The 26,012-nt window shown below is 45.7% G+C and overlaps 1 protein-coding gene across 1 annotated transcript in view; it reads left to right on the top strand.

The window, feature by feature from the left end:
* Nucleotides 1-26,012, top strand: part of LOC119418434 (adhesion G-protein coupled receptor F1) — a 135,274-nt gene that overhangs the window by 108,640 nt on the left and 622 nt on the right. The window contains exons 9-13 of the mRNA XM_037685716.1: nucleotides 17,467-17,643; nucleotides 17,725-19,089; nucleotides 19,196-19,237; nucleotides 25,326-25,376; nucleotides 25,470-25,536. Of these exons, the coding sequence (XP_037541644.1) occupies nucleotides 17,467-17,643; nucleotides 17,725-19,089; nucleotides 19,196-19,237; nucleotides 25,326-25,376; nucleotides 25,470-25,536 (1,702 nt within the window). The remainder of the gene's footprint in view (nucleotides 1-17,466; nucleotides 17,644-17,724; nucleotides 19,090-19,195; nucleotides 19,238-25,325; nucleotides 25,377-25,469; nucleotides 25,537-26,012) is intronic.

The raw sequence follows: 26,012 nt of genomic DNA, 5'->3' as shown, positions 1-26,012 counted from the left end.
GAATGAACTGCATGTTGGCATGGTTAAAGGCCTCTTAGTCTCTAACTTAACTACACAACAAAATTCATTCTTGCCTGGGGTGTTCAAAAACAATACCAAAAACCAATTAAACGATGTCTCCACATCAACAACAACAGTGACTAAGCAACCAGTTAAACAACGTTTCAACATTGACAAAAGCAGTGACTAAGCAACTAGAAAACGACGTTTCGGTGCGCCACTCACTCTGGATGTCAGATTTGCTCACGTTATCGCGTCTGGTAGCATTATCCTAACTGGCGTCACCCCCCTTCGGTCATGGGAGACCGCGAACACGGGTGAGGACGTCGTTCCATGAGCTAAAGTTAGGTTGTCCTTGAGTAGTTTTAACTGTTTGCGCAGCTGAAAGAGGACTTTTAGGTCTGGATCGGAATCCAGTTTACCTTTCGATGAGGTGTATTTGTCTGGGTCAGTCAGATACAGTATCATCGAGTTAATTGCAGGATCATCAAACTTCTGAAGTTGGATGATGTCTGGGTCAGTTGAAAATGACTTTTCATATTTTAGAAGAACTTGGCGAAGTTTGTCTCTTTCCTCATCAGATGTCAGAGCGTCGGCTTGGGCGACCACCTGTTCAATCTGTGATGAGACTGATGAGGGTTCTTGCTCCATGGGGAGCTCCAACGAATCCTTTTCTGAGTCGTCGGACCTGTCTATGGGTAAGACACCATAGGTTTGTGGTCCTTGGTCGACGTCATTGGTTGAGAAAAGAGCTGTGGCCTGTGATGGTTTCGTGAAACATACTGGCCCAGCTTCTTGACTCGGTACCAGGTTATCTGGGAGTCCTCCCAGAACTGGAATGCCTAGTTCAAAATCATGAAAGTCAGGTTCTGAGTTTTCAACTTGTGATGACTCATCATCGTTTGTGTGTGAGTTTACCCCCCCCTTCGTCCGATGAGGGGTTGTTGGAGGCAGCAACAGCAATGTCTTGGTGTGTTTCACCGACATCTGTAATGTTGTCATTCGCGCCTTCAGAGTTAGTAGCGATCAGATCACTACATTGTGCTCCTGGTTGGATTCCCATTTCAGCGTATTTCAAAGTTTCTACAAACCTTTGTAGTTTCTCTGTCTCTTCCGAGCTCAGAGGTGTAGGGCCTTGTTCCTGGGACCTTTGTGATTTTATCGCCTCGGTCCGTTTCGTCCGAGGTGGGGGAGGGTTAGGTACGTCTTTTGGGGGTTCCTTTTCGGACATCCCCTGATAATATGGGTCCTCTTGGATCCCATATCTTTGCGTCCCACGCATGTCCCATATACGATAATCACGTACATCCTCTGAAAGAGGAGCCTTTTTGTCCCAGCGTGCACCTTCATCACGTGGTTTGTTAGTTTGAAAATACTGCCTTTTCTCGCCTGTTTTAGGAGGAGGTGTCAACGCACGCTGTCCTTCCATTTCTAGGGAGTGGGGTTTAACCTTTACACTAGGAAACACTTCTATGGGCATCTTAAAATGAGAACATGCCTCGAACACATTCACTGCACACTGTTGCACGTTTGGTGGAGGAGACCTGTTCAGGTCTGTTCCTACCACTTTAGGTGAGGGTGGATTAAGAGCAGGAGGTGCAACAACGTCTTTCTGAGGTGTTTGTGGGTGACCTGGACTCTGTCCACGGTCTTCTCTGAGTTCCAGACAAACTCGCCCCACGTCAGAAATCTTGTTTGTTGCTACGGCCAGTTCCTCCTCACAAGCCTTCAGGCGTTCCTGTGATGTCCGACATTCACGTCGTGAACGCACAACTTCTTCCAGTAATATCTTTTTATGCACTTCGCGTTTGTGCAGATCACTTTTAAGCACATCTGTAGCATCCCTGGCTTCAGATAGTGATGCCTCAAGTAATTGTATTTTGCTGTTCAGCGAATCAATTTCTGCACGAGCATCTTGCTGTGATTGAAACATCTGTTCAGAATGTTTTTTTGTGAGGACTTCGTGTTCACTTTTAAATTGAAGGTAGTGACCTTCAATTTCCTGAGCAAACACTTTTTCACTGTATAACCTTAGTGCAAGGTCATCAGCTTTCCTAACAACTGCATAGAATGATTCTTTCAGCAAAATTGCAATTCTAGCCAGCTTTTCATAACTTGACATTGTAATTTCTGTAGAGGTCACAACTTCTGCAACCTCCATCAGATCGTCCAACAACTCTTTTGGCTTCATGCTGTCCGCCCGTTTGCCATATGGATGTAAGGAAGCTGTCAGCAGCGCTAACGCATCTTCCAAACAGTCCTTCATCCCATAAGGATCAAAATCCTTTTCCCTGACACCTGTCATGGTTATTCACCGTTCAGCACTTTTTCTGGATAAAACAATTGCCAGCTTCAGATATTTTTACAGGTAAATAATTGTATTCAAATGTCAATGAGTTTCACACTATTTTAGCTTTGGGTTTACACAAAAGTACTGTTATAAGTCAACTTATTCAAATGTGGGCAACTGTCTCAGGTTTTACCCCAATTCATGAATATTTAAGTAAATGCTTCAATGCAGTGTTACTTTTATGTGCTTATTTTTCAACAGATACTAGATTACCAAGCTCTTTTTAGTGTATTTTACTCTAAAGCACTGAATTTTTAATAAACCTGCAATTGTCTCTTTTTAGTCTCACAGCACATCAGTTTAAAAATGCTTTTAAACCGTTTACTTCCAGAAATTCGCTAATTTAAACAGTTACTCATCAACCCAGGTGGGTGAAAAGAGAAAAGAAAATTGATGATGAGGAATAATCAGTCTTTTTCAAAACTGTACTCCTATTCTCCTGCCACATCTGCTATTTAAAAATTTAAATAGGAGATGTAATTGTTTAGGTGGTAAATAAAATCAGAAAAGTCTCTTTTTCCTAATATATTTACTCTTATTTAATGATCTAGCAATTAAACGTGCATTATCTTTCCAGCAAATGAGCAACTTATCAACTCTGTGAATATCTGAACCGTATCTTTTAAAAAGTTTCTAATTTTTCATTTTGTCCCTCCTGTTTGAGGAATTCAGTGAATGAAAAATGTCCTGGTAAATGCATTTCTGCATAAATACCTTAATTACTTTTTAAATGCAAGATAACAGTGATTATTCAGCTGTGAGGAACGTTCATTAACTCAAAAATGCCTTACAGAAAGAAAATACGCTTAATTCCACTCAAAAATAACCTAAAACTGAAGTGAAACTGTGATCTCAAGTTTCCCAGGAGGGGGCAGTGTTTAGTTTTCTACCAGCAGGAGTCTATGACGACTTCCTGTGACGTTCGGTTGACATCCTGTGTTTAGCCGCTTAGCTTAAAGTTAGCTTCGGCTAAACTCGGTTAAAATCAACATTTCTGAACGGTTTTAAAGCGTAAACGTGGCGTTGTTTGAACAAGCACGACTTCTTTGCATAAACATGAGTTTTCTGGGACATGGGGCGGCTTTATTTAGTGATTTTAAGCACAGCGAAGGCTACGGTTGCAACCGAGCTCATTTCCGACATGGAGGAAGTGACGTGACACGTCACTCATCCGGTCGTTAGCTGTTAGCTTAAAATTAGCATCGCTAGCGTTGTTCAAAAACATCATTTAATGACGGATTTTAAACTCTAACGTGGCAAAATTTCAGCGATTATGCTTCGAAGACACGGAGCATCTGATCAGAATACAGCTTTTAAGCGCTTTTCAGCTTTAAAAAGCAGTTTTTATTCCCTATGAAAACGAGTTTTCATTTCCGGGTCACGTGACTGAATCCACCAATGACAGAGCAAGACGGGGTGACTGACACGTCTCTCAGCCAATGAAAGCGTTACATAGCAGCTAACTCAACCAGTCACGGACCGTCTTTCCAACTAGCATGTTACTGTTAGCCTGAAATAATTTGACAACTTTTCGCCTTTTAAACTGTCAAAATGCACCAATTTCTGTTACAATTGTCACGAATCAAGCTCTGAGCTGCACGGAGTCGGCGCCCCGGCATTAAAAACGTCTTTCAAACCATTTAAAACAAACTCGTTCGAACTTATCAAAACAAGCCGGACCAGAGTCACGTCTGGACCTCAGTTTTACAGAATAAAGCGTTTCCACACAAACCCAGCTTTAGTTACACATAACAGACGTACAATTTCAGCTTTAAAAAGACTCAATGACTCACAATTTCAGCTTCAAAGCATCTCCAGCGTAAACATGCAGTGTTTTCTCCAAGCGCGCAGCTCAGCACGCTGCGTTTCAGCACGCTGCGTTTCAGCACTGTTTAAACAATCTGCTATTTTTTCATGCCAACACGTAAAATCAATCTTTACACGAATACACAGTCCATTTATGAACACGTCACGGGCCACCAGTATGTAGACGAACAGATGCTTAGATATATTCATCAATTAAAACGGATTCTTCATTTTTCTGGACTGAATATAAACGTGCATTGAATTTAATGAAATGTGGACGTGAGACGTTAATTATCTTTGAGTCACCACGACAGTGGGTCATTTATTAACAGAATCAAGTTTAACACATCAAACATTTACATTAATTTGGCAAAATATGAAAATAACAACATAATTAATCAGCGAGCTGTACAATTATGATCAATTATCCACACGGCGGTGGATGAGCACTTTACACAGACATTTCTAAAATATCTGGAAGGATTTCTACTTGATAGAAGAATTTAAGATGGAAAATGAAGTTTAGTGGGAGTGAAAGATGGATGAGGGAGAATGTGGTGTGTATGAGTGAAAAGTGTTGACAGGACGACACCCTCCATCCGACCCAGCTTTTCCTCGGTACGCTCAGTAGACTAGACTCATTTACCTCTCTGATGGTGAATCAGAAGAAGAGGAGCTCCAGTTAACGCTACCTTTCAGCGTCTCCATAGGATGGCTGTGACTCGTCCGAAGTAGTGACGGTATCCCGTCTGACACAAGTTCACCTCAGCCAGGTGGACTTCACATGAGTGGGGTTCTTCAGAAGTTCCACTCAGAGGTAGAAGTGTTATAATCCCATAAAACTCGGAAGAGCCTTATCATGGCTGGACTTCTGTTCTCCCAAACGACTGGAGCTGCAAACTCTCCAGCCCGACTCCAACTGCGAACGTCTCAGAACTGCTACCACAGAGAACTGGCAGAACTAGGAAGTAGCGTCATTTTAAAGAGCTCTATTTCCGGTTCATTTGGGGGTCCCTGATTGGTCAATGTCGACCAGACAGGGGTGTGGTTTGTGACGTAAGAGGTTACTAGAAGTCAGAAAACAGCAAGAATGTTATTGGAACAGATTGAAAATGTTCCCAGACAGGAGAGAGAAATATTTCGGCTAGTTTGGAGAAACAGGTGCCAACCTCTCCGTTTACGTCTGAGAGGATTCAAAACAAGACAGTTGTTCCAACATTTGTCTGCTTCGACTCCCGGCCTTGAAAACGTGCACTGCTTATTCAAAGACAGAAATCAGAAAATGCATAATTACTCTGTAACAGGCCTTAACATGAATTCTACTTTGCATAAGCAACTAAAAAAATCATTGTTACTGTTTTACAGTTAATAAAATTGACTAGTTCACTGTAACATCTAAAATGTTTGAACTAAAACACTTTGATTATCAAACATTTGTAAAACAGGAATGATAATAGAAAAGAGAGTGTTCTTTCACTTGAATTTTCAAGAAAGAAAGTCTCAGGATGAGTGAACCTGTATTTCTGGATTCAAATCAATGAAATGACAGTTTCTGTCCCACAAGGTTCTTAAGGTCAAGGGTTTTGACCCTAGGCTTAGTTTTGACATCAGGTCAAGTTCACTACATTCAATAATCCAGGTATAAAATCCAACATTTTTCAATCAGGTCATCTGGACAGTTTCTTTTTTTGTACTGAAACGTTTTGGCTTCTATCCGGAAGGCTTCATCAGTCAAGGAAATACACAGCAAATCTGATACTTCCATCAACAGCTTACTCCACAATGGAACAAACCAGTCCTGCTTGTGATAAGATGGTCTCTTTGGTACGCCCCGTCCTCCATTGCCGTCCCTCTTCATGTTGACAGTCTTGTCAAACTGGTTGAAAACATGAAAGTCCATGCTCAATAATCCAGGTATACAATCCAACATTTTTAAGTCAGGTCATCTGGACAGTTTCTTTTTTTTTTTTTTTTTTTTGTGCTAAAACTTTTCGCCTTCGATCTGGAAGGCTTCATCAGTCAAGGAAAACACTACAAAACTGTTTCTTCCCCCAACAATTTACTCTAAAATGGAACAAACCAGTCCTGCTTGTGGTAAGATAGTCTCTTTGGTACGCCCCCTCCTCCATTGCTGGCCCTCTTCCTTGTTGACAGTCTTGTCAAACTGGTTGAAAACAAAAAAATCCATATTCAATAATCCAGGTATATAATCCAACATTTTTCAGTCAGGTCATCTGGACAATTTCTTTTTATTTTATGTTCTGAAACATTTCGCCTTCGATCTGGAAGGCTTTGTCAGTCAAGGTAACACAGAGAAAAACTGATTCTTCCCTCAACAGCTTACTCCAAAATGGAAAAAAACCAGTCCTGCTTGTGATAAGATGGTATCTTTGGTACGGCCCCCTCCTCCATTGCCGGCCCTATTCCTTGTTGACAGTCTTGTCAAACTGGTTGAAAACTACAAAGTCCATACTCAATAATCCAGGTATACGATCCAACATTTTTCAATCAGGTAATCTGGACAGGTTTTCTTTGTGCTGAAACAATTTGCCTTTGATCCAATAGGCTTCATCAGTCAAGGAAACGCACAATAAAACTGATTCTTCCCCCAACAGTTTACTCCAAAATGGAACAAACCAGTTCTGCTTGTGCTAAGATGGTCTCTTCGGCACGCACCCTCCTCCATTGCTGGCCCTCTTCCTTGTTGACAGTCTTTTCAAACTGGTTGAAAACAACAAAGTCCATGCTCAATAATCCAGGTATACAATCCAACATTTCTCAGTCAGGTCATCTGGACAACAAAGTCCATGCTCAGTAATCCAAGTATACAATCCAACATTTCTCAGTCAGGTCATCTGGACAACAAAGTCCATGCTCAATACTCCACGTATAAAATCCAACATTTTTCAGTCAGGTCATCTGGACAGTTTCTTATTTTGTGCTGAAACATTTCGTCTTTGATCCAGAAGGCTTCTTCAGTCAAGGAAACACACAATAAAACTGATTCTTCCCACAACAGCTTACTCCAAAATGGAACAAACCAGTTCTGCTTGTGATAAGATGGTGTCTTTGGTACACGCCCTCCTCCATTGCCGGCCCTCTTCCTTGTTGACAGTCTTGTCAAACTGGTTGAAAACAACAAATTAAATGATCAATAATCTAGGTATACAATAGGGCATTATCAGAGTTCTCGAGTAATATACACATCGATTGCTTGGACATCTATCCAGGTTAAAAATTTAACATTGAGTATCCGTAGTGACATAATATTATGTGAACACCGTATGACCGTAGAGGGCGGTGTTGCACTGTTGCAGGTCACAGAGTATGGAGTAACACCAGGGCTAAGTTCCTTTTTAGATGTGCTGTACGTTTCTTCACGTTTGCAGTTTAATAATATCAACTAATAGTTTAGTTTTTTCTGTGACTTATTTGCAGTATGATAAATGGTAGGAGCATAATATATGCACCCAATGTTTTGTTGGTCTTTTTTTTTTTGTAAATAATTACCTTTTTTTGTGGTTTTATTTATTTATGTATCTTGAGATCTATGACGTCATCTAATACTCGAGTTCTACTCGGGTTTTATTATGTTAATGTCGTGTTTCAAAATTATATACTCGTTCAACCCCTAGCATTCAATCTAACTTTTGTCAGTCAGGTCATCTGGACATTTTCTTTTTTTTTGTGTTGAATCGTTTCGCCTTCGATCCAGAAGGCTTTCATCAGTCAAGGAAACACACAGCAAAACTGATTCTTCCCTCAACAGCTTACTCCAAAATGGAACAAACCAGTCCTGCTTGTGAGAAGATGGTCTCTTTGGCATGCTCCCTCCTCTAATGCCGGCCGTCTCTCTTGTTGACAGTCTTGCCAAACTGGTTGAAAACAACAAATTAAATGATCAATAATCCAGGTATACAATCCAACTTTTTTCAGTCAGGTCATCTGGACAACAAAGTCCATGCTCAATAATTCAGGTATACAATCCAACTTTTTTCAGTCAGGTCATCTGGACAATTTCTTTTTTTTTTTTTTGGTGCTGAAACGTTTTGCCTTTGATCCGGAAGGCTTCATCAGTCAAGGAAACGCACAATAAAACTGATTCTTCCCCCAACAGCTTACCCCAAAATGGAACAAACCAGTTCTGCTTGTGATAAGATGGTCTCTTTGGTACGCCCCCTCCTCCATCGTTTCGAAACAAATGTCTCAACAAGGAAAAGGGCTGGCAATGACGAGCTGTGTGGATTCTTTCATCTAAGTTAGACAAGGTGTGACTCATGTACGGGTTTTGATTTTTTTTTTACTGTAACTGACCTTCAAAAGAGCTAGAAACAGGGACTCAGCAGCTGAGGCTCCATGGACTATAGACCATGTATTATTTGTTTTGTGCCCTTTAGTGAAGGTTTTTGTCCGGATTAAGGCAATAAATGTCTCTATTTCACCACAGATGAACTGTTCCTGTTGCCATATCTTTTGAAATAAAACAGCACAACAGAAAGTAATTTAAACAGGAATGGGTAGAAAATTAAATCAAATTCAATGTATTTCCTCAAAAATAAATGAAGATAAAAAAAAAAACAGGTGCAGGACAGGAGTGGGAGTGATTCTGAACAGGAGCAGGACAGGAGCAGGAGTCATTTTACCTGGAGTGGGACAGGACAGGATTATATTTTTTACTCTGGACCAGGATTGGGACAGGACAGAATTTTTTTCTGTGGGACCAGGACAGGACAGGAGTGAAAATCCACTCCTGTGTCATCCTCTACTGCCCATCATTGTTTTTCTTTTTTTTTCTCTCCCAGTTGGTGTTGGCAAACTTGTGCTGCGCTCCTTCTTCTTCTGTTTTAAAGGCTGTGTGTGTGGCTCTTCTTCTTCTTCTTCTTCTGTCTGTAACATCAGCGCTGTAGCGCCGGCACGACCAGCTGCTGCTGATACAGTGGTTGTTGCGCGCAATTGCACTACAGTAATAACAGTCTACACGCAACTTTTTTTTTTCTCATTCATTAAACGCTCAAATTGGGGACATTTTCAGGGACAGCTTTAGCCGGGGACAAAACAAGGACTGTCCCCAAAAATCGGGGACGTCTGGTCACCCTATGCTAGCATGTAACATGCTAACAACTAATGCTAACCAAGTCGTACAACAGATTAACGGATTGATCTGAAACTTTCAGCGTTCTTCAAACACTGCTTAATCAATGTTCTACACTGGGGTATATCCTTATATAAACATCCGTAATTTTTTTTCTATAAATTCTGCAATCGATCATTTTAATCAGGCAGGGTATCCCCAGAACAACAGTTCTATTTCGTATAATCTTCGCCCTTTAAGGCTATCGCTAGTGGGTTTATCCCTTCACGTGCAGCGCAGCACTGGAAACTTTAGTCCGCACCCACCGGCTGTGTGGGCCCCACCCCCGGTCCGTTTAAATTACAGTGAGACCGGGAATCGGCTCCCATTTTTTCTTCAGCCAACCAGCACTGCATAACGAGAAGATGATGTCCAGCACAAGCACGGCCTATGGCCGTCCTACCAGACCGGCAACTTCATGAGTTTCGACTGGCACAACATCTGCGAAGGATGCCTGGGTCCCCGCCACACCGACCTTGCCTCCTCCTGCCGTCCCTGTGACCTCCTCCCTCCCGAGTAGAAGCAGAGACAAGCAGCCTTGTTCAAGGCTAACGCCGAGGAGTGCTTTCCGTGGCAGGGGACTGCTCGCTGGATGATGCCATTGTCTTTTTGACGCAGAGTCACGCAGCAAATTGAATGATTCCTCTGAAAACGGTGATGTTAGCAGCAGCCCCGCTGCTCCCTCCCTCCTGGAGAGCATAGTGTCGGAAGAGTTGGGCCAAGCAGATGCTCATCCCCCCCGGGTCTTCCCGCATCGGCGAACACACAGCTCCCAGCCGTAGGTGCCTTCCTCTCGGAGCTGCCCGGCATAATCTAGGAGGCGGCTGGCACAAAGGGACTTTCCGTCCCTCTCCTCCTCCTGCCCCGATCGGATAATCTGGCGGGAAGGTTTGGTTCCACCCCGGCTCGTCGCCCTGACCCAATTTGGCCTCGTTTTCCAGTAGTGACATCCTACTGGAACGAGGCTGCAGCCGGGCCCAGCAAGCTGAACGTGCCCATCTCCACCTTCGCTTCCATCACCAGAGTGGAGGGTTTTACAGAGCGGAGCTTTCCCTCGGTTCCCCCCCCTCCCCCCCTCCCCCCCCGGAGCCAAGCCTGGCAGAGGCGCTTGGTGCAAAAGTTTCCAGGATGGACCAACGACCCGTCCCTCCATGGAAACATGATCAGACAGTGGCTAAGCTCTCCTATTGAGCTCACTTGTGCTCATTCCAGGCAGCCGCGGCGAACAACGTCGCCCTGCTGGCCTACAGCATCTCTAAGAGGCTGGAGGACACAGACCTGCCGGAGGAGACAAAGAGCTTTCTTTGTAATGCTGCTGATGTCATTTTAAACATGTGTGCCACCTCTGTGGCCTGCCTGTCCCGCATCACCGCCAGGATGACCATGATTCAGAAGTCCACCTGGCTCCGCCTCTCTCCATCCATGCTGGAGAGCCTGCAGAGGGACCTGCTGGAGGGCCCCATCACTTTGGATGCGCTGTTCGGGGCCAACTTCAAGGCCATGCTGGAGAAGTCCCAGAAGTCCGAGGAGTTGTCGGAGACCGTATGTCACCTGGTAAAGCCACAGCCCTCCTCCCGCTCCTCTGGCCACTGGAGGGATTGCCGTGGCCAGCGACAGCAGCAGAGGCGCGCCACAGCTGTAACAGCAACTCCTCGCCCCGCTCTTCCCCAGAGGCCGTCTCCGCCCTGAACCAATCAGCCACAGGGCCCATGGAGGAGGTAGCACAAGAAATGACTCCTTGGGGGAATGTGTGTGTTTCTAATGATGATTTACATTTTGCAATAAAACAAAAACATCATTCAGAGAGTAAATTTTTGTCAGATTCTAACCTGACTGTCAGATCTATTGATCTCACAGCTGCCTCTCTTCACACATTTTCCACACAGAACAAGCCAGTAACCTCTAAACAGCGTTTTAAAAGGCACCGCAGCTCGGAAAATCGTACAAAACACTCATCTGCCACGTCAGCTAAAAATTATGTTTTTCAGCAGACTAAGTCTGGTAAAAACCCTTGCTCTCAGCCAGAGTCCGTTTTATTTTCTGACGTTTCTGACCGCAGCGGGAGTAAACGTGTTTCTCCACGACAGCTGCAGCCTCCATCCAAACGGCATCTCGTTCAAAAAAGCATGCACGCCTCCTCCCAGTGCGCGTCAGCTCACCTAAGCTCTAACGTGAGCCCGCAGCCTGAGCACAGACGCACTTACGCAGCCCTTTCTGTCAGAGCCCCCCTTGGGTCTCCCCCCCCCCCCCCCCCCCAAGAGAATCTCCGGAGCGAGTCACGGTGGTGAAAGCTTTAACCAGGCGGACGTGAGTAAAAAACATGACAACACAAAAATGCGTGCCCGCTTGCAGAGTGGCGGCGAGTGTGTTCCCTGGACAGATGGATGAACCGTCTGATCAGCAGGAGTTACACACTACAGTTCGCAGCTCAAGTCCCACCGTTCAGAGGGATTATAGAGACGGTTCTGTCATCTCCAGAACAGAACTTGTCTCTCCAGTCAGGAGTTCAGGAACTACTGATAAAAAACGTAATTTCCAGGGTTCCCAACGGAGAGGAAAACACGGGGTTTAACTCACGCTACTTCCTAGTTCCAAAAAAAAAAACGGAGGGATGAGCCCCATTCTCGACCTGTCCATGTTCAACAAATTGATCATGGAGAGACAATTCCACATGCTGACAACCAAACTGCTACTAGAGAACATTCACCAGAATGACTGGTTAACCTCCATAGACTTGAAGGACGCATACTTTCACATTTCCATCATTCCAAGCACAGGAAATTCCTGCGCTTCTCGTTTCAGGGGATTCCGTATCAGTACAACAGACTGCCGTTCGGTTATTCCCTCACCCCACGCACATTCTCAAAATGCATGGAGACGGCTCTGCAGCCATTACACAGGGCAGGAATGAGAATTCTTTTTTATCTGGACGATCTGCTTTTGTTAGCTCGATCCAGACAGGAAGCAGCCACACAAACCAAAACGCTGACGTTACACTTGCTAAACCTGGGGTTTTCCATAAACTGGAAAAAGAGTTTGATTCTCCCGTCCCAGATGATTGTTTATCTGGGAATGGCGCTAAACTCAACCACAATGAGAGCCCATTTATCACAGCCGAAAGCCGAAGCTCTGTCAGCTCAGCTCTGCTGCGTAAAACCCCGCAGTGTAGTAACAGCTCTGTCGGTCATTTGACTCCTGGAAATGATGTCATCAGCCCACACCATGGTTCCGCTGGGCCTGCTTCACATGAGACGCCTTCAGAGATGGTTTGTCCGCCTGCGCATAGATCCAGGCCCAGACTTCCCTCTCCCCAGCCACTTGGGCCAGCTCTTCCGGGGGAATCCCGAGGCGTTCCCAGGCCAGCTGAGAAACATAGTCCCTCCAGCGTGTCCTGGGTCTTCCTCTGGGCCTCCTTCCGGTGGGACGTGTCCGGAACACCTCACCAGGGAGGCATCCAGAAGGCATCCTAAACAGATGCCCAAGCCACCTCAACTGGCTCATCTCGACGTGGAGAAGCAGCGGCTCTACTCTGAGTCCCTCCCGGATGATCGAGCTTCTCACCCTGTCTCTAAGGGAGAGCCCAGACACCCTGCGGAGAAAACTCATTTTGGCCGCTTGTATCCGAGATCTCATTCTTTCGGTCACAACCCAAAGCTCATGACCATAGATGAGGGTGGGAACGTAGATCGATCGGTAAATTGAGAGCTTCGCCTTTTGACTCAGCTCTCTCTTCACCACGACAGACCTGTACAGCGCACGCTTCACTGCAGACGCTGCACCTATCCGCCTATCGATCTCACGCTCCATTTTTCCCTCATTCGTGAACAAGACCCCAAGATACTTGAACTCCTCCACTTGGGGTAGGACCTCCTCCCTGACACGGAGAGGGCACTCTACCCTTTTCTGGCTCAAGACCATGGCCTCGGATTTGGAGGAACTGATCTTCATCCCGGCCGCGTCGCATTCGGCTGCGAACCGCTCCAACGAAAGCTGTAGATCACGATCTGATGAAGCCAATAAGACCACATCATCTGCAAAAAGCAGAGATGCAATCCTAAGGCCACCAAAACGGATCCCCTCAACACCTTGGCTGCGCCTAGAAATTCTGTCCATAAAAGTTATGAACAGAATCGGTGACAAAGGGCAACCTTGGCAGAGTCCAACTCTCACCGGGAACAAGCCCGACTTACTGCCGGCGATGCGGACCAGGCTCTGGCACCGGTCATACAGGAACCTAACAGCCCGTATCAAAGGGCCCGGTACCCCATACTCCCAGAGTACCCCCCATAGGGCCCCCCGAGGGATGCGGTCGAACGCCTTCTCCAAGTCCACAAAGCACATCTAGACTGGTTGGGCAAACTCCCACGCACCCTCCAGGACCCTGCTGAGAGTGTAGAGCTGGTCCAGTGTTCCACGGCCAGGACGAAAACCGCACTGCTCCTCCTGAATCCGAGGTTCGACTATCCGACGGACCCTCCTCTCCAGAACCCCTGAATAGACCTTACCAGGGAGGCTTAAGAGTGTGATTCCCCTGTAGTTGGAACACACTCTACGGTCCCCCTTTTTGAATAGGGGGACCACCACCCCGGTCTGCCAATCCAGGGGAACTTCCCCCGATGTCCACGCAATATTGTAGAGTCGCGTAAGCCAACACAACCCTACAACATCCAGAGCATTACGGAACTCTGGGCGAATCTCATCCACCCCTGGGGCCCTGCCACCGAGGAGCTTTTTAACCACCTCGGTGACCTCAGCACCAGAGATTGGAGGGCCCGACCCAGAGTCCCCAGGCTCCGCTTCCTCAGTGGAAGACGTGCCGGTGGGATTGAGGAGGTCTTCAAAGTATTCCGCCCACCGACCCACAACTTCCCGAGTTGAGGTCAGCAGCACGCCACTCCCACTATAAACAGTGTTGGTGGCATACCGCTTCCCCCCCCTGAGACGCCGGATGGTGGACCAGAATCATCTCGAAGCCGTGCGGAAGTCGTTCTCCATGGCTTCTCCGAACTCCTCCCATGCCCGAGTTTTTGCCTCAGCAACCACCCGAGCCGCATGTCGCTTGGACTGCCGGTACCCATCAGCTGCTTCCGAGGTCCCACAGGCCAAAAAGGCCCAATAGGACTCCTTCTTCAGCCTGACAGCATCCCTCACCGACGGTGTCCACCATCGGGTTTGAGGGTTGCCGCTGCGACAGGCACCGACAACCTTGCGGCCGCAGCTCTGGTAAGCCGCCTCGACAATAGAGGCATGAAACATGGTCCACTCAGACTCAATGTCCCCCACCTCCCTCGGAACATGTTCAAAGTTCTCCTGGAGGTGGAAGTTGAAACTCCGTCTCACAGGAGACTCTGCCAGACGTTCCCAGCAAACCCTCACAATACGTTTGGGTCTGCCAGGTCTGAACGGCATCCTCCCCCACCATCAGAGCCAACTTACCACCAGGTAGTGATCAGTTGACAGCTCCGCCCCTCTCTTCACACGAGTGTCCAAGACATGTGGCCGCAGATCAGATGAGACGATGACAAAGTCGATCATCGAACTGCGGTCTAGGGTGTCCTGGTGCCAAGAGCACATATGGACACCCTTATGCTTGAACAAGGTGTTTGTTATTGACAATCCATGACGAGCACAGAAGTCCAACAACAGAACACCACTCTGGTTCAGATCAGGGGGGCCGTTCCTCCCAACCACACCCCTCCAGGTCTCACTGTCATTGCCCACATGAGCATTGAAGTCCCCCAGCAGAACAAGGGAGTCCCTATAAGGTGCACTTTCCAGTACCCCCTCCAAGGACTCCAGAAAGGGTGGATAATCTGAACTGCCGTTTGGTGCATAAGCACAAACGACAGTCAGAACCCGTCCCCCCACACGTAAGCGGAGGGAGGCCACCCTCTCATTCACTGGGGTGAACCCCAATACACAGGTATCAAGTTGGGGGGCAATAAGTACGCCCACGCCAGCTCGGCGCCTCTCACTAGGGGCAACTCCAGAGTGGAAGAGTGTCCAGCATCTCTCAAGGAAACTGGTTCCAGAGCCCGAGCCATGCGTAGAGGTGAGTCCGACTATTTCTAGCCGGAACCTCTCAGCCTCACACACCAGCTCAGGCTCCTTCCCCACCAGTGAGGTGACATTCCACGTCCCAATAGCCAGCTTCTGTAGCCGAGGATCAGACCGCCAGGGTCCCCGCCTTCGGCCACCACCCATCCCACATTGCACCCGACCCCTTTGGCCCCTCCCACAGGTGGTGAGCCCATGGGAAGGGGGACCCACGTCTCCTCTTCGGGCTGTGCCCGGCCGAGCTCCATGGGTAAAAGCCCGGCCACCAGGCGCTTGCCCGCGTGCCCCACCTCCAGGCCTGGCTCCAGAGTGGGGCCCCGGTGACCCACGTCCGGGCAAGGGAACACTACGTCCATTTCTTTGTGTCATCATCGGGGTCTTTGGGCTGCACTTTGTCTGGTCCCTCACCTATATATATATATATATATATATATATATATATGTTGCAACTTCTGGTTGTACAAGTTTAGTCTTTGTTTGTTATCCATCCATCCATCCATTATCTTTAACCGCTTATTCCATTTTGAGTCACGGGGGTCGCTGGTGCCCATGTCCAGCAATCACTGTGCGAGGGGCGGGGTACACCCTGGACGGGTCGCAAGTCCATCACAGGGCCACGTAGAGACAAACGAGACAAACAACCATTCACTCTCTCATTCACACCTAGGGACAATTTAGAGTTACCAATCAGCCTAACATGCATGTTTTTGGTCTGTGGGAGGAAACTGGAGCACCCGGAGAAAACCCACGCATGCACAGAGAGAACATGCAAACTCTACCCAGAAAGGCTGCTGGACCGGGGTTTGAACCATGGACCTGCTCGCTGAGAGGCAGCAGCTCTACCAGTTGTGCCACCGTGCTTCCACTTTGTTATGATCAGTTAAAACTAAACTGATTTTGTACAAAGCGTTTAATAGGTTGTGTAATGTAAAATTTACACTTTTACAAACTGAATTTCATTGTGAGTTCTTGCCCTGTGTCACTCTGTGGCATGAAAACATCTAGTGCAGTAAATATTTGACGTTATTAGTAGATTGGAATTTTTTTATTTTATTTTATTTTATTGCCTGTCTTCTTAGCCTTAATGTTGGCTGATACAGCAGAAATGCCTGACTAAACTCTGTGAGCTTCACTACCTCCACCATTACAGTCACGTTGTTTGTTTTTTTTTGTCTGAGGTTAGCTCACCCTGGGTTATATTTGCTCATGGGAGAAGCAATCTTACTGTTCACGTAAAATATTTGATAATGTTCTTATAGAAACAATTCCTGAATATTGCTCATACTGTGTTAATGCTACGTTTGTCTCTTGACCCTACAACTGGGTAAGGTTACAGTAGACTTAGTCCACTACTGTAGTTTTAATTGAGTATTTTAAGTTACTAATGATGGATGATGAACATGTTGCTTTATGCTAGGCCGATGGTAAGAAGGAATGATTATTATTGTTTCATATTGGTTAGTGATTTTTTTTTTTACCTAAAAGTTAACTTAGGCTACACTGTGTTTCTTAGGCTGAGACAAGGATGTGTGAGAGAAGTGAAGCGTGCTCTAATCACACAAGAAGAGCTGTTTGTCAGGCTACTTCTTGTTATGACTTTAACTCTAAAATAGTTATTTCAATTCAACCTTTATTTCTACAAGTTAGTCTCATTGAGCCTCAAGGACTCATTTACAAGAAAGACCTGTTTAAAAAAAGAAAACAGATGACAACAGTAGACAATCATAAAAAGCATATAACATTCAGTATTTTTGGAGCAACATTACAAAATGGGGGGAACAGGAAGTGTTATGAATACTTTCTACAAAGTACATGCACTGTGCATAAAAAGTCTCAAAACCATCATTGGTCCACTGATGGAGTTTTTTTTCACAAACACCACATACAACCCAGTCATATTATGCAAAATGTGTATTGTGAAGTGCAGTCTTTGCAGCTCTATCTTTAACTTTTGCCAATTTAAGGACAAACAAATGTACTGAACTTCATATAGATTCTTCAGTTGGGAACATGTACGCTGCTGAAAATTAAAACAAAATTTATAAAGAGATAACGTTATAAAAAATAGTTTGTTTCCTTGCATTTGAACACATGTAACACTTGTCTTTCTTTAATGTAACAGAAGTTGGATGAAATTACACTGCCAGGATTCTTGGAGGAACTCAGCAATGTGACTCATAATTATACTAACGAAATAGCCAATTCTCCAGCCACCATACATGCCATAGTTGAGATCCTCCAAAATATTGCTGGGACAGCTTCAAATTACTCTATTACAATAAGTGAAAATTCTACAAAGGTGGGTAACTTTGTTTTGAGATTTACATTTTCTAAAAATATTTGTTTAGAATCTAATTTTATCATTTTTCTTTCAATATAGCATATCCTGGAAACTACAGGGGTTCTCACTGTTGACAAAGCAAAGAATTCATGGATAATGATCAACAAAAATGATAGCTTCAACAGCAATCAATCAATAAGCAACACAAGTGTCAGCTCTTCACTGTTGAATTCTTTTGAGACAATTACAACCCGTGTTCTCAATCAGTCTTTGAACATTCCCACAACTTATATCATCTTGAACAAAACCATACTGAATAACAGTTTCACTGGTAACTTTAATTCCTCAGTCAATGTTGACATACCAGAGGTTGATGGAATAAATAAGTTCATAACTGTTATATTATTTGATTCAATGGATAATGTGCTCCCTACAAATTACAGCGGTTCATCAGATAAAATCATCAATGGAAAGGTTGTACTTATTAAGCCACAGGCCACCATCAATAATATCACACTAACATTTGAGATAACCAACACTACACTTGGAGACCCTAAATGTGTTTTCTGGGACTTTGACCTTTCTAAAGGTCTTGGAGCTTGGAGCAACGAAGGCTGTTCGTTAGTATTCAATGTCAATGAAACTGTCAGCTGCAACTGCAACCACACCACCTCATTCTCTATTCTAATGTCACCAAACACTTATAGAGACCCTGTACTGGACTTCATAACCTACATTGGAGTTGGCATATCCATGGGTTCCTTGGTCATATGTCTCATCATTGAAGCAATCATTTGGAGAAAAATAAGAAACAACTCCACTTCTTACCTGCGTCATGTTTCCATAATTAACATCGCTCTCTCTCTACTGGTTGCAGACATTTGGTTTATTGTTGGAGCTGCGATTTCAGATGCAACACAGAAAAACCCGTCAGCCTGTACAGCAGCAACGTTTTTTATTCATTTTTTCTACCTCGCTCTGTTCTTCTGGATGTTAGCCTCAGCCCTGCTGTTGCTCTACCGCACACTCAGTGTTTTTGATGGGGGACTGTCTAAAATTACTATGTTGATTATTGGATTCTGTTTGGGATATGGTGCACCACTCATCATTGCAACAATTACCATAGCTGTAACTGCACCCTCAAATGAATACATCCGAGAAAATACTGTCTGCTGGCTCAACTGGAATGAGTCCAAAGCCCTCCTGGCATTTGTGATTCCTGCACTTTTGATTGTGGTGATAAACCTTGTGATCTTGTTTGTAGTGTTATACAAAATATTAAGGAGAAAGGTTGGACGACATGCTGCACAAGCCGGTGAGAAACATGTCCTGGTGGTTATTGCCAGAAGTTTGGCTGTGCTCACACCATTTTTTGGAATAACTTGGGGTTTGGGAGTTGGAATCTTGGCAGACCCCACAAACAGAGGAATCCATATTGCTTTCGCATTCTTTAACTCATTGCAGGTAATAATTTTGTGTAGTGAATTCTCATCTGCTTATATTCTCATATATAGTACTGTTCATCATATTATGCATTAACCTTTTCTGTTATCCTTTTGTTTTCATGAAGGGTTTCTTTATTTTGGTGTTTGGAACACTGTTGGACAGCAAGGTGTGTATGTTTCAGTTGTCAAACCTTTGGTCAACTTAAAACGTTGGTTACGTACTGTAACCCCAGATTCTTTGAGTATAGTCGTAGCCCTTTAAGGCTTCTCGCTAGTGGGTTTATCCCTATGCGCTCAGCGCTGCACTGAAAAAATTTTAGTCCACGCCCACCTGCTGTGTGTGGGCCTCAACCCCAGTCCGTATAAATTACGGTGAGACCGGGCAATCGGCTCCCAAAAAAGCTTTTTTCTTCAGCCATTTAGGAACCAGTGAGGCCCAGAGCTTACAGGGTACGCCTATACTCATAGAATCTGGGGTTACAGTACGTAACCAATGTTCTACTTCGTATAGGCTTCACCCTTTAAGGCTTCTAGCTAGTGGGTTAAAGGCGAAGCAGGATGTAGTCTATGCCTCACTGGGTCCACTCGGACACAACATGAAGCACCTGCTTGCACAAAAAAAAAAAAAAAATTCATCACTCAGCCTTCTGTGCGTAATTACGTGCTGCGTAACTGCATGCTCCATGCGCAGAAACGCACCGGAGACGATCTCTGGTGAGGAAAAAAGGCTGAGATAGCAGACCTGCTGCTGTGAATAGGAACAACGGAGGATACGAGCTGTAACAGTGTAAAGATGAACAGAGCAGAACAACAGCTCCTCAGGATGAACCTGTTAATAACAATAAAATCAGCAGTCATGAACTTGTGACTGATAATACATATCTCACACTGCGACTGCATGCAGGCAGGTGTGAACTCAAAAGTGAGGTTCCATGAAACAAATAATCTTTCTGTCAGAACCCTTAGAACAGAATGGGTCATGGTGAAAGTAGAAACATCACGTAGATAAAAACAAATAATTGAACATGGCGATGACCAGGCAGCCGCCATACAAATATTCTCCACTGTCATCCCTCCATGCAGAGCCATGGAGGATGAAAACCCACTGGTGGAGGATCCAGTCCAGATGAAAAGTAAACTTGAGAAATAGCCTCATACAACCAGTGTGAGAGGCGCTGGGTGGATAGAGGATGTCCTTAAGAGCTGTCCCAGTAATGCACAAACATATGCTGAAAAAGGCACAGTGCGGCCGTGTGCACCACGTAATATGAAAAATGAGCGCATGGGACAGAAGGAGGTGAGATGTTGCTTCCTCTTCAGAGTTATGAGGAAGAGGATAAAACCCATCCAAGTTATCACTCTCGATCTGAATGAGCTTGTGATGCTTTTCAGAGCAGGGTTAAAATGCAGTACAGCTGAACTTCCGTCAGCTTGAATTCTGAGACATGAGGGAGTAACAGAGAGAGCAAACAAACACTCACTCTCTTTTGCCGACAGAAAACTAACAGCAGGGCTGTTTTAAATGACAGAAATTTAAGTAAACCTGATCTAAAAGCTCATAATGAGCTTTGATCAGAGCATGCAGGACCATCGTTAGGTCTCACTGTGAAGCTAGTGGACGTGACACCGGTCTGTGTCTCCGTACACCTTTCAGGAAACACTTCATAAACGGGTGATTAAGAACTGTTTTGTCACCGAAGCGCTTGTGACAGGAAGAAATAGCTGCATCATAAGTTTTAATTGTGCTGAACGCCAGATCTCTGTCCATCAGCTGCTACAGAAAGGACAGCATGCCACCTAGTGGACATGAGATGGCCTCCACGCCTTTCTCTGCGCACCAGCATTGAAAAAAAACTGTCCACTTGATGTGTCCAGCGTTGTGGTAGAAGCAGCTTGTGCGCCCTGAACGTACGCACCACATCCTGTGGGAGGCCCATCTTTTCTAAACGGATCTGTTCAGCAGACAGACCCAAAGATGCTGACCTATTTCTGGGTAAATCCTGATTGCTCTTCCTGCCTGAAGGAGACCCCCCCCCCCCCCCACAGCAGTTTCCACAGCCGACCCGATATCAGTTGCTGCAGATTCAGGAACCACGGAGCACAAATGCGTTCAGGAGATACAACGATGACTGACGGTACTTCCTCCCGGACCTGGTCCAGGGTCCGTGATATTGGCGGAACTGGGGGAAACGCATAAAGGAGCATTTTTGGCCACGGCTGTGAGCGAAGGCGTCCACTCCTAACGGTGGGTCGTCTCGTGGGCTCAGTGCGAACCATAATTGACACTGGGCGTTCTCCCATGTGGCGGACAGATCCACTGGTGCTCAGCCCAACCTGCTCCAAAAATCTGAGAAATCAGCTCGGGATGGAGGCTCTAGTCTCTGTGGGGACCGCCCCTCGACATGATATCTGCTCTCCTGTTCAGGAACGCTGGGAAAATCCACAGCTCTGATGGGGAGCAGGTTTCTGTGTGGACAACACAACAGCTGTTTTGTGATGCGTAACAGTTGGGCTGAGCACACACCTCCCTGACGGTTTATGTAAACCGCCGTCACTTGTTGTCTGTGTGAATCAGAAAATGCTGATCCCGCAACAGGGGTAAAATGCTGAGTCACGTTTCAGACCATGAAAAATATTCTAGCACATCATGTAAAGCGACATGTGGTCCAGCCACTGTGCTCCCACTGCTTGGGACAGAAACATTCCTCCCAGTTTGACAGGAACGCGTCTGTGAAAAGACTGAGATGTGTGATATAGGCCTGCTGATGGGAACTCCCTCTGACAGAATGAGGGGGTTTCCCCAGTGATTCAGATTGGTTCTCACAGAGGGGAGCACAAAGGTAATCCACCTCTTCTGGCATGCAGGATCAATGCGCAGGCAGGCGAACCATCTCTGAAGGCGTCTAATGTTAAGTAGGCCCAGCGGAGCCACGATGTGGACCGCTGACATCGTCCCAGGAGTTGCATGACAGGCAGAACTGTCACTACGGTGCAGGGTTTGACACGGCGGAGCTGGGTTTGACATGGAGGAGCTGAGCTGATAGAGCTTCGGCCCTCAATGTAGTTGAGTTTAGCTCCACTTCCAGATAACAATTGTCTGGGTCGGACGAACGGAAGTTTTTCCCAGTTTACAGAAAAACCCCAGGTTTAGCAGGTGGAACACTAGCGTTTTGTTCTGTGCGACAGCTTTCTAACTGGACCATGCTAATAAGAGCAGATCGTCCAGATAAAAAGATTTCTCATTCCTGCCATGTGTAACGACTCCAGAGCCATCTCCACGCATTTTGAGAACATGCGTGGGGTGTTTCAGAATGATGGAAATGTGAAAATATGTGCTCTTCAGATCTATGGAGGTGAAAACCAGTCATTCTGGTGAAGTTCTCCAGCAGCTGTTTGTCAGCGTGTGGAATTGTCTCTCCATGATCAAATTGTTGAACATGAACAGGTCGAGAATGGTCTCGTCCCTCCGGTTTTCTCAGAACCAGGAAAAAAAAAACGTATTTTCCTCTCTGTTGGAAACTCTGGAAATCACGTTTTTCATCGGGAATTCCTGAACTTCTGACTGGAGAGATGAGCTCTGTTCTGGAGAAGACAGGACCGTCTCTATAATCCCTCTAAAAACAGTGGGGGTTGAGCTGTGAACTGTAGTGTGTAACCCTTTCTGATCAGATGGTCCGTCCATCTTTCCAGGGAACACACTCGCTGCCACTCTGAGTAGAGCTCGGAGAGCGAGCATGCATTTGTGTTGTCAGGTTTCTCATGAACGTCAACCAGATTAAAAAAACATACTGCCATCACTTGTTCCGTAGATTCTCCGGGGGAACCCAATGGGGGTTCTGACAGAAAAAAGGGCTGAATGTGTGCCTCTGTGCTGGGCCCAGGCTGTGGTCTCACATAGAGCTGAGGTGAACTGGCGCGCACCAAGAGGAGGCGTTAGCGCTTTCTGAGTGAGACGCCGTTTCGGTAGAGGCTGCAGCTGTCGTGGAGAAAACACATTTACTCCCGCTGCGCTATGAGTGGACAGAAAACAGCAGAAATTAACAACGGGTTCCGGCTTGTGATATTTACTGAACTGTGGTGTCATTTAAAACACTGTTTAGAGGTTACTGGCTCGTTCTGTGTGGGGAATGTGTGAAGAGAGGCAGCTGAGAGATCAGCTGATCTGACAATCTCAAGTGAAAAACTTTACTTTCAGAGGTGTTTCTGTTTTATATCAAAAACATACATCATCAAAAAACACATACCTTCCCCTCAAGGATCTGATACCTGGTAGAGGGGGCCGGCGGAGGAGCAGGGCGTGAAGTTGCTGCCGCAGCTGTAGAGCGCCTCTAGTGCTGTTGCTGGCCAAGGCGGTCCCTCCAGCGGCCGGAGGGGCAGATGGACTGTTACGTCACCAGATGGTGTAGTCTCTGAGACCTCCTCGGACCTCTGCGATTTCTCAAGGATGGTCCTGAAAATGGCCCCAAACAGCACCTCTGGGGTGATGGGGCCCTCCAGCAGGTCTTTCTGCAGCCTCTCTGACAAGGATGGTGAGAGGCAGAGCCAAGTGGTCCTCTGGATCATGGTCATCCAGGCAGCGATGCGGGACAGGCAGATCGCAGAGGTGGCACATGTTTAAGATGACATCAGCAGCTTTGCAGAGAGAGCTCTTGTTTCCTCCAGCAGATCTGCTTCCTCCAGCCTCTTAGAGATGCTGTAGGCCAGCGGGGCGACGTTGTTGTTCGCTGCGGCCGTCTGGAATGAGCACTGGTGAGCTCAGTTGGAGACCTTGTCACCATCTGGTCATGCTTCCCTGGAGGGACAGGTTGCTGGTCCTTCCTGGAAGCTTTTGCCCCAAGTGTCACCGCCAGGCTTGGCTCCAGGGAGGGACCGAGGGAAAAAAAACCCACAGATCGGTAAATCCCTCCACTCTGGAAATGGAGGCGAAGGTGGAGACGGGTGTCTTCAGCTTGCCGGCCCAGCTGCAGCCTCGTTCCAGTGTGACATCACAGCTGAACAGCGAGGCCTGGTGGGGTCAGGGCGACGAGTTGGGGCGGAGCCAACCTTGCCACCAGATCATCCAATCAGGGCAGAGGGAGGCGAGGGATGGAAAATCCCTTGTGTTAACATCCTCCTGGATTATGCCGGGCAGCTCTGAGAGGAGGGCGCCGACAGCTGGGTGCGGTGTGGTCGCCGACGTTGGAAGATCCGAGGTGGCTGAGCATCTACTCGGCCACTCATCTTCCGTCACTACGCTCTACAGGAGGGAAGGGGCAGTTCCGCATCGCCTTTCTCGGAGGAGTCATTCGATTCACTGCGTGATTCTGCGTCAAAGAAGGCGGTGGCGTCGTCCCACGCATAACGTCCCACCACAGAAAAAAAAAAAACATACTCAGCGGAGCTGCTGCCAACAACACCTTTTTGAGGGAATCATCCGATTTGCCTCGAGAAAAAAAACACATTAGAAAAGGCAGTGGGTCGTCCAGCGAGTAGCGGCCCTCCACAGAAAACATTCAGCGGGGCTGCTGCTAACATCGCATTCTTGAAGAAATCATTTGATTATTGCAAGGACAAAACACGTTAGAAAAGGTTGTGGCGTCGTCCAGCAGGTAGCGGCCCACCACGGAAAAAAACATTCAGTTGGGCTGCTATTAACATCGCCTTTTTTGAGGAAAATATTTGATTACCGCAAGGAAAAAACACGTTAGAAAAGGTGATGGCGTCATCCAGCGGGTAGCAGCCCGCCAGGGAAAAGCAGTCCTCGGCGCTTACCTTGAACAAGGCTGCACGTCTGCTTCTCCTCGGGGAGGAAGAGCTCACCGGGACGGCAGGAGGTTGGCGTGGCGGAGACCCAGGCATCCTTAGCAAAGTTTGTGCCGGTCCAAGCTATACAGCTTTTCCTTCTTCGTTCTTCTGACAGTGCTTGCTAGCTGGCTGAAGATAAAATGGGAGCCGATTACCTGGTCTCACCATAATTTATACGGACCGGGGGTGAGGCCCACACATAGCAGGTGGGCGTGGACTAAAGTATTTTTCAGAGCAGCGCTGAGCGCATAGGGATAAACCCACTAGCGAGAAGCCTTAAAGGGCGAAGCCTATACAAAATAGAACTATAATACAAATAATTGAGATGATATGTAGCATGTCTAAATAAATCATTGTAGTGATGTAGGTTATAGAATTTGTATAACAAAAAAGTAACCATTTTCATTTTCTTTAAACAATTGAGTGGTATTTGTTAAGCACTGTACTAATGTTGGAGAAATTAATTTTCAGGTGCGGTCAGGATTAATAATTAAGTCACTGGCATCCCAGGGTAGGACAAGGGTAAGAACTGTTTTTTTATTATTATTATTTTTTATTTGCTTTCTTATTGGTTGCCTTTTTTCTGACATTTTTTATTTATTTATTTTATTTTAGAGCACTAGTGCTGGGACCTCATCCAGTGGTTGGGAAAATTTGCTCCGGAAATTCAAACGAGGAAGAGGTATAAACATAGAAAGAAAGAAAATATATTAAAGCATACATTTAATTATTCTTTTTCAAATTTGGACTGCATAAACCAATCTAAAAATTACTTGACAGACCTTCAGAAATCAACTCCTAAAGTTATAGAAATTCTGACATTTAAAAAGTTAATCCTTATTGTATAGCAAGCCAGTAAGACTAATTCATAATCATTCAAGCATAAATGATCCAAAACTCAGTGAACAAACTCGTGATTTCTACAAATAAGAGATAATGTAGCAAAGTACCAGTTTTTAATATCTTTAGACATTTTCTTCTCTACAGCCTGGTAAATTTCATATTTACTTTGAATCATGACTGGCTGTGGAGGATCACACTAAGAAAAGGAGATAATTTCCTTATTTTAGTGAAAATGTCTAAATTGTATAGACTAAATATATACAGTATGGTATATATATATATATATATATATATATATATATATATATATATATA

This window comes from Nematolebias whitei, chromosome 12 (genome assembly GCF_014905685.2).
Source record: "Nematolebias whitei isolate Nwh7 chromosome 12, NemWhi1, whole genome shotgun sequence".
Classification (NCBI taxonomy): Eukaryota; Metazoa; Chordata; class Actinopteri; order Cyprinodontiformes; family Rivulidae; genus Nematolebias; species Nematolebias whitei.
Note: the sequence above shows the minus strand (reverse complement) of the source record. Positions and strands in the feature narration are given on the sequence as shown.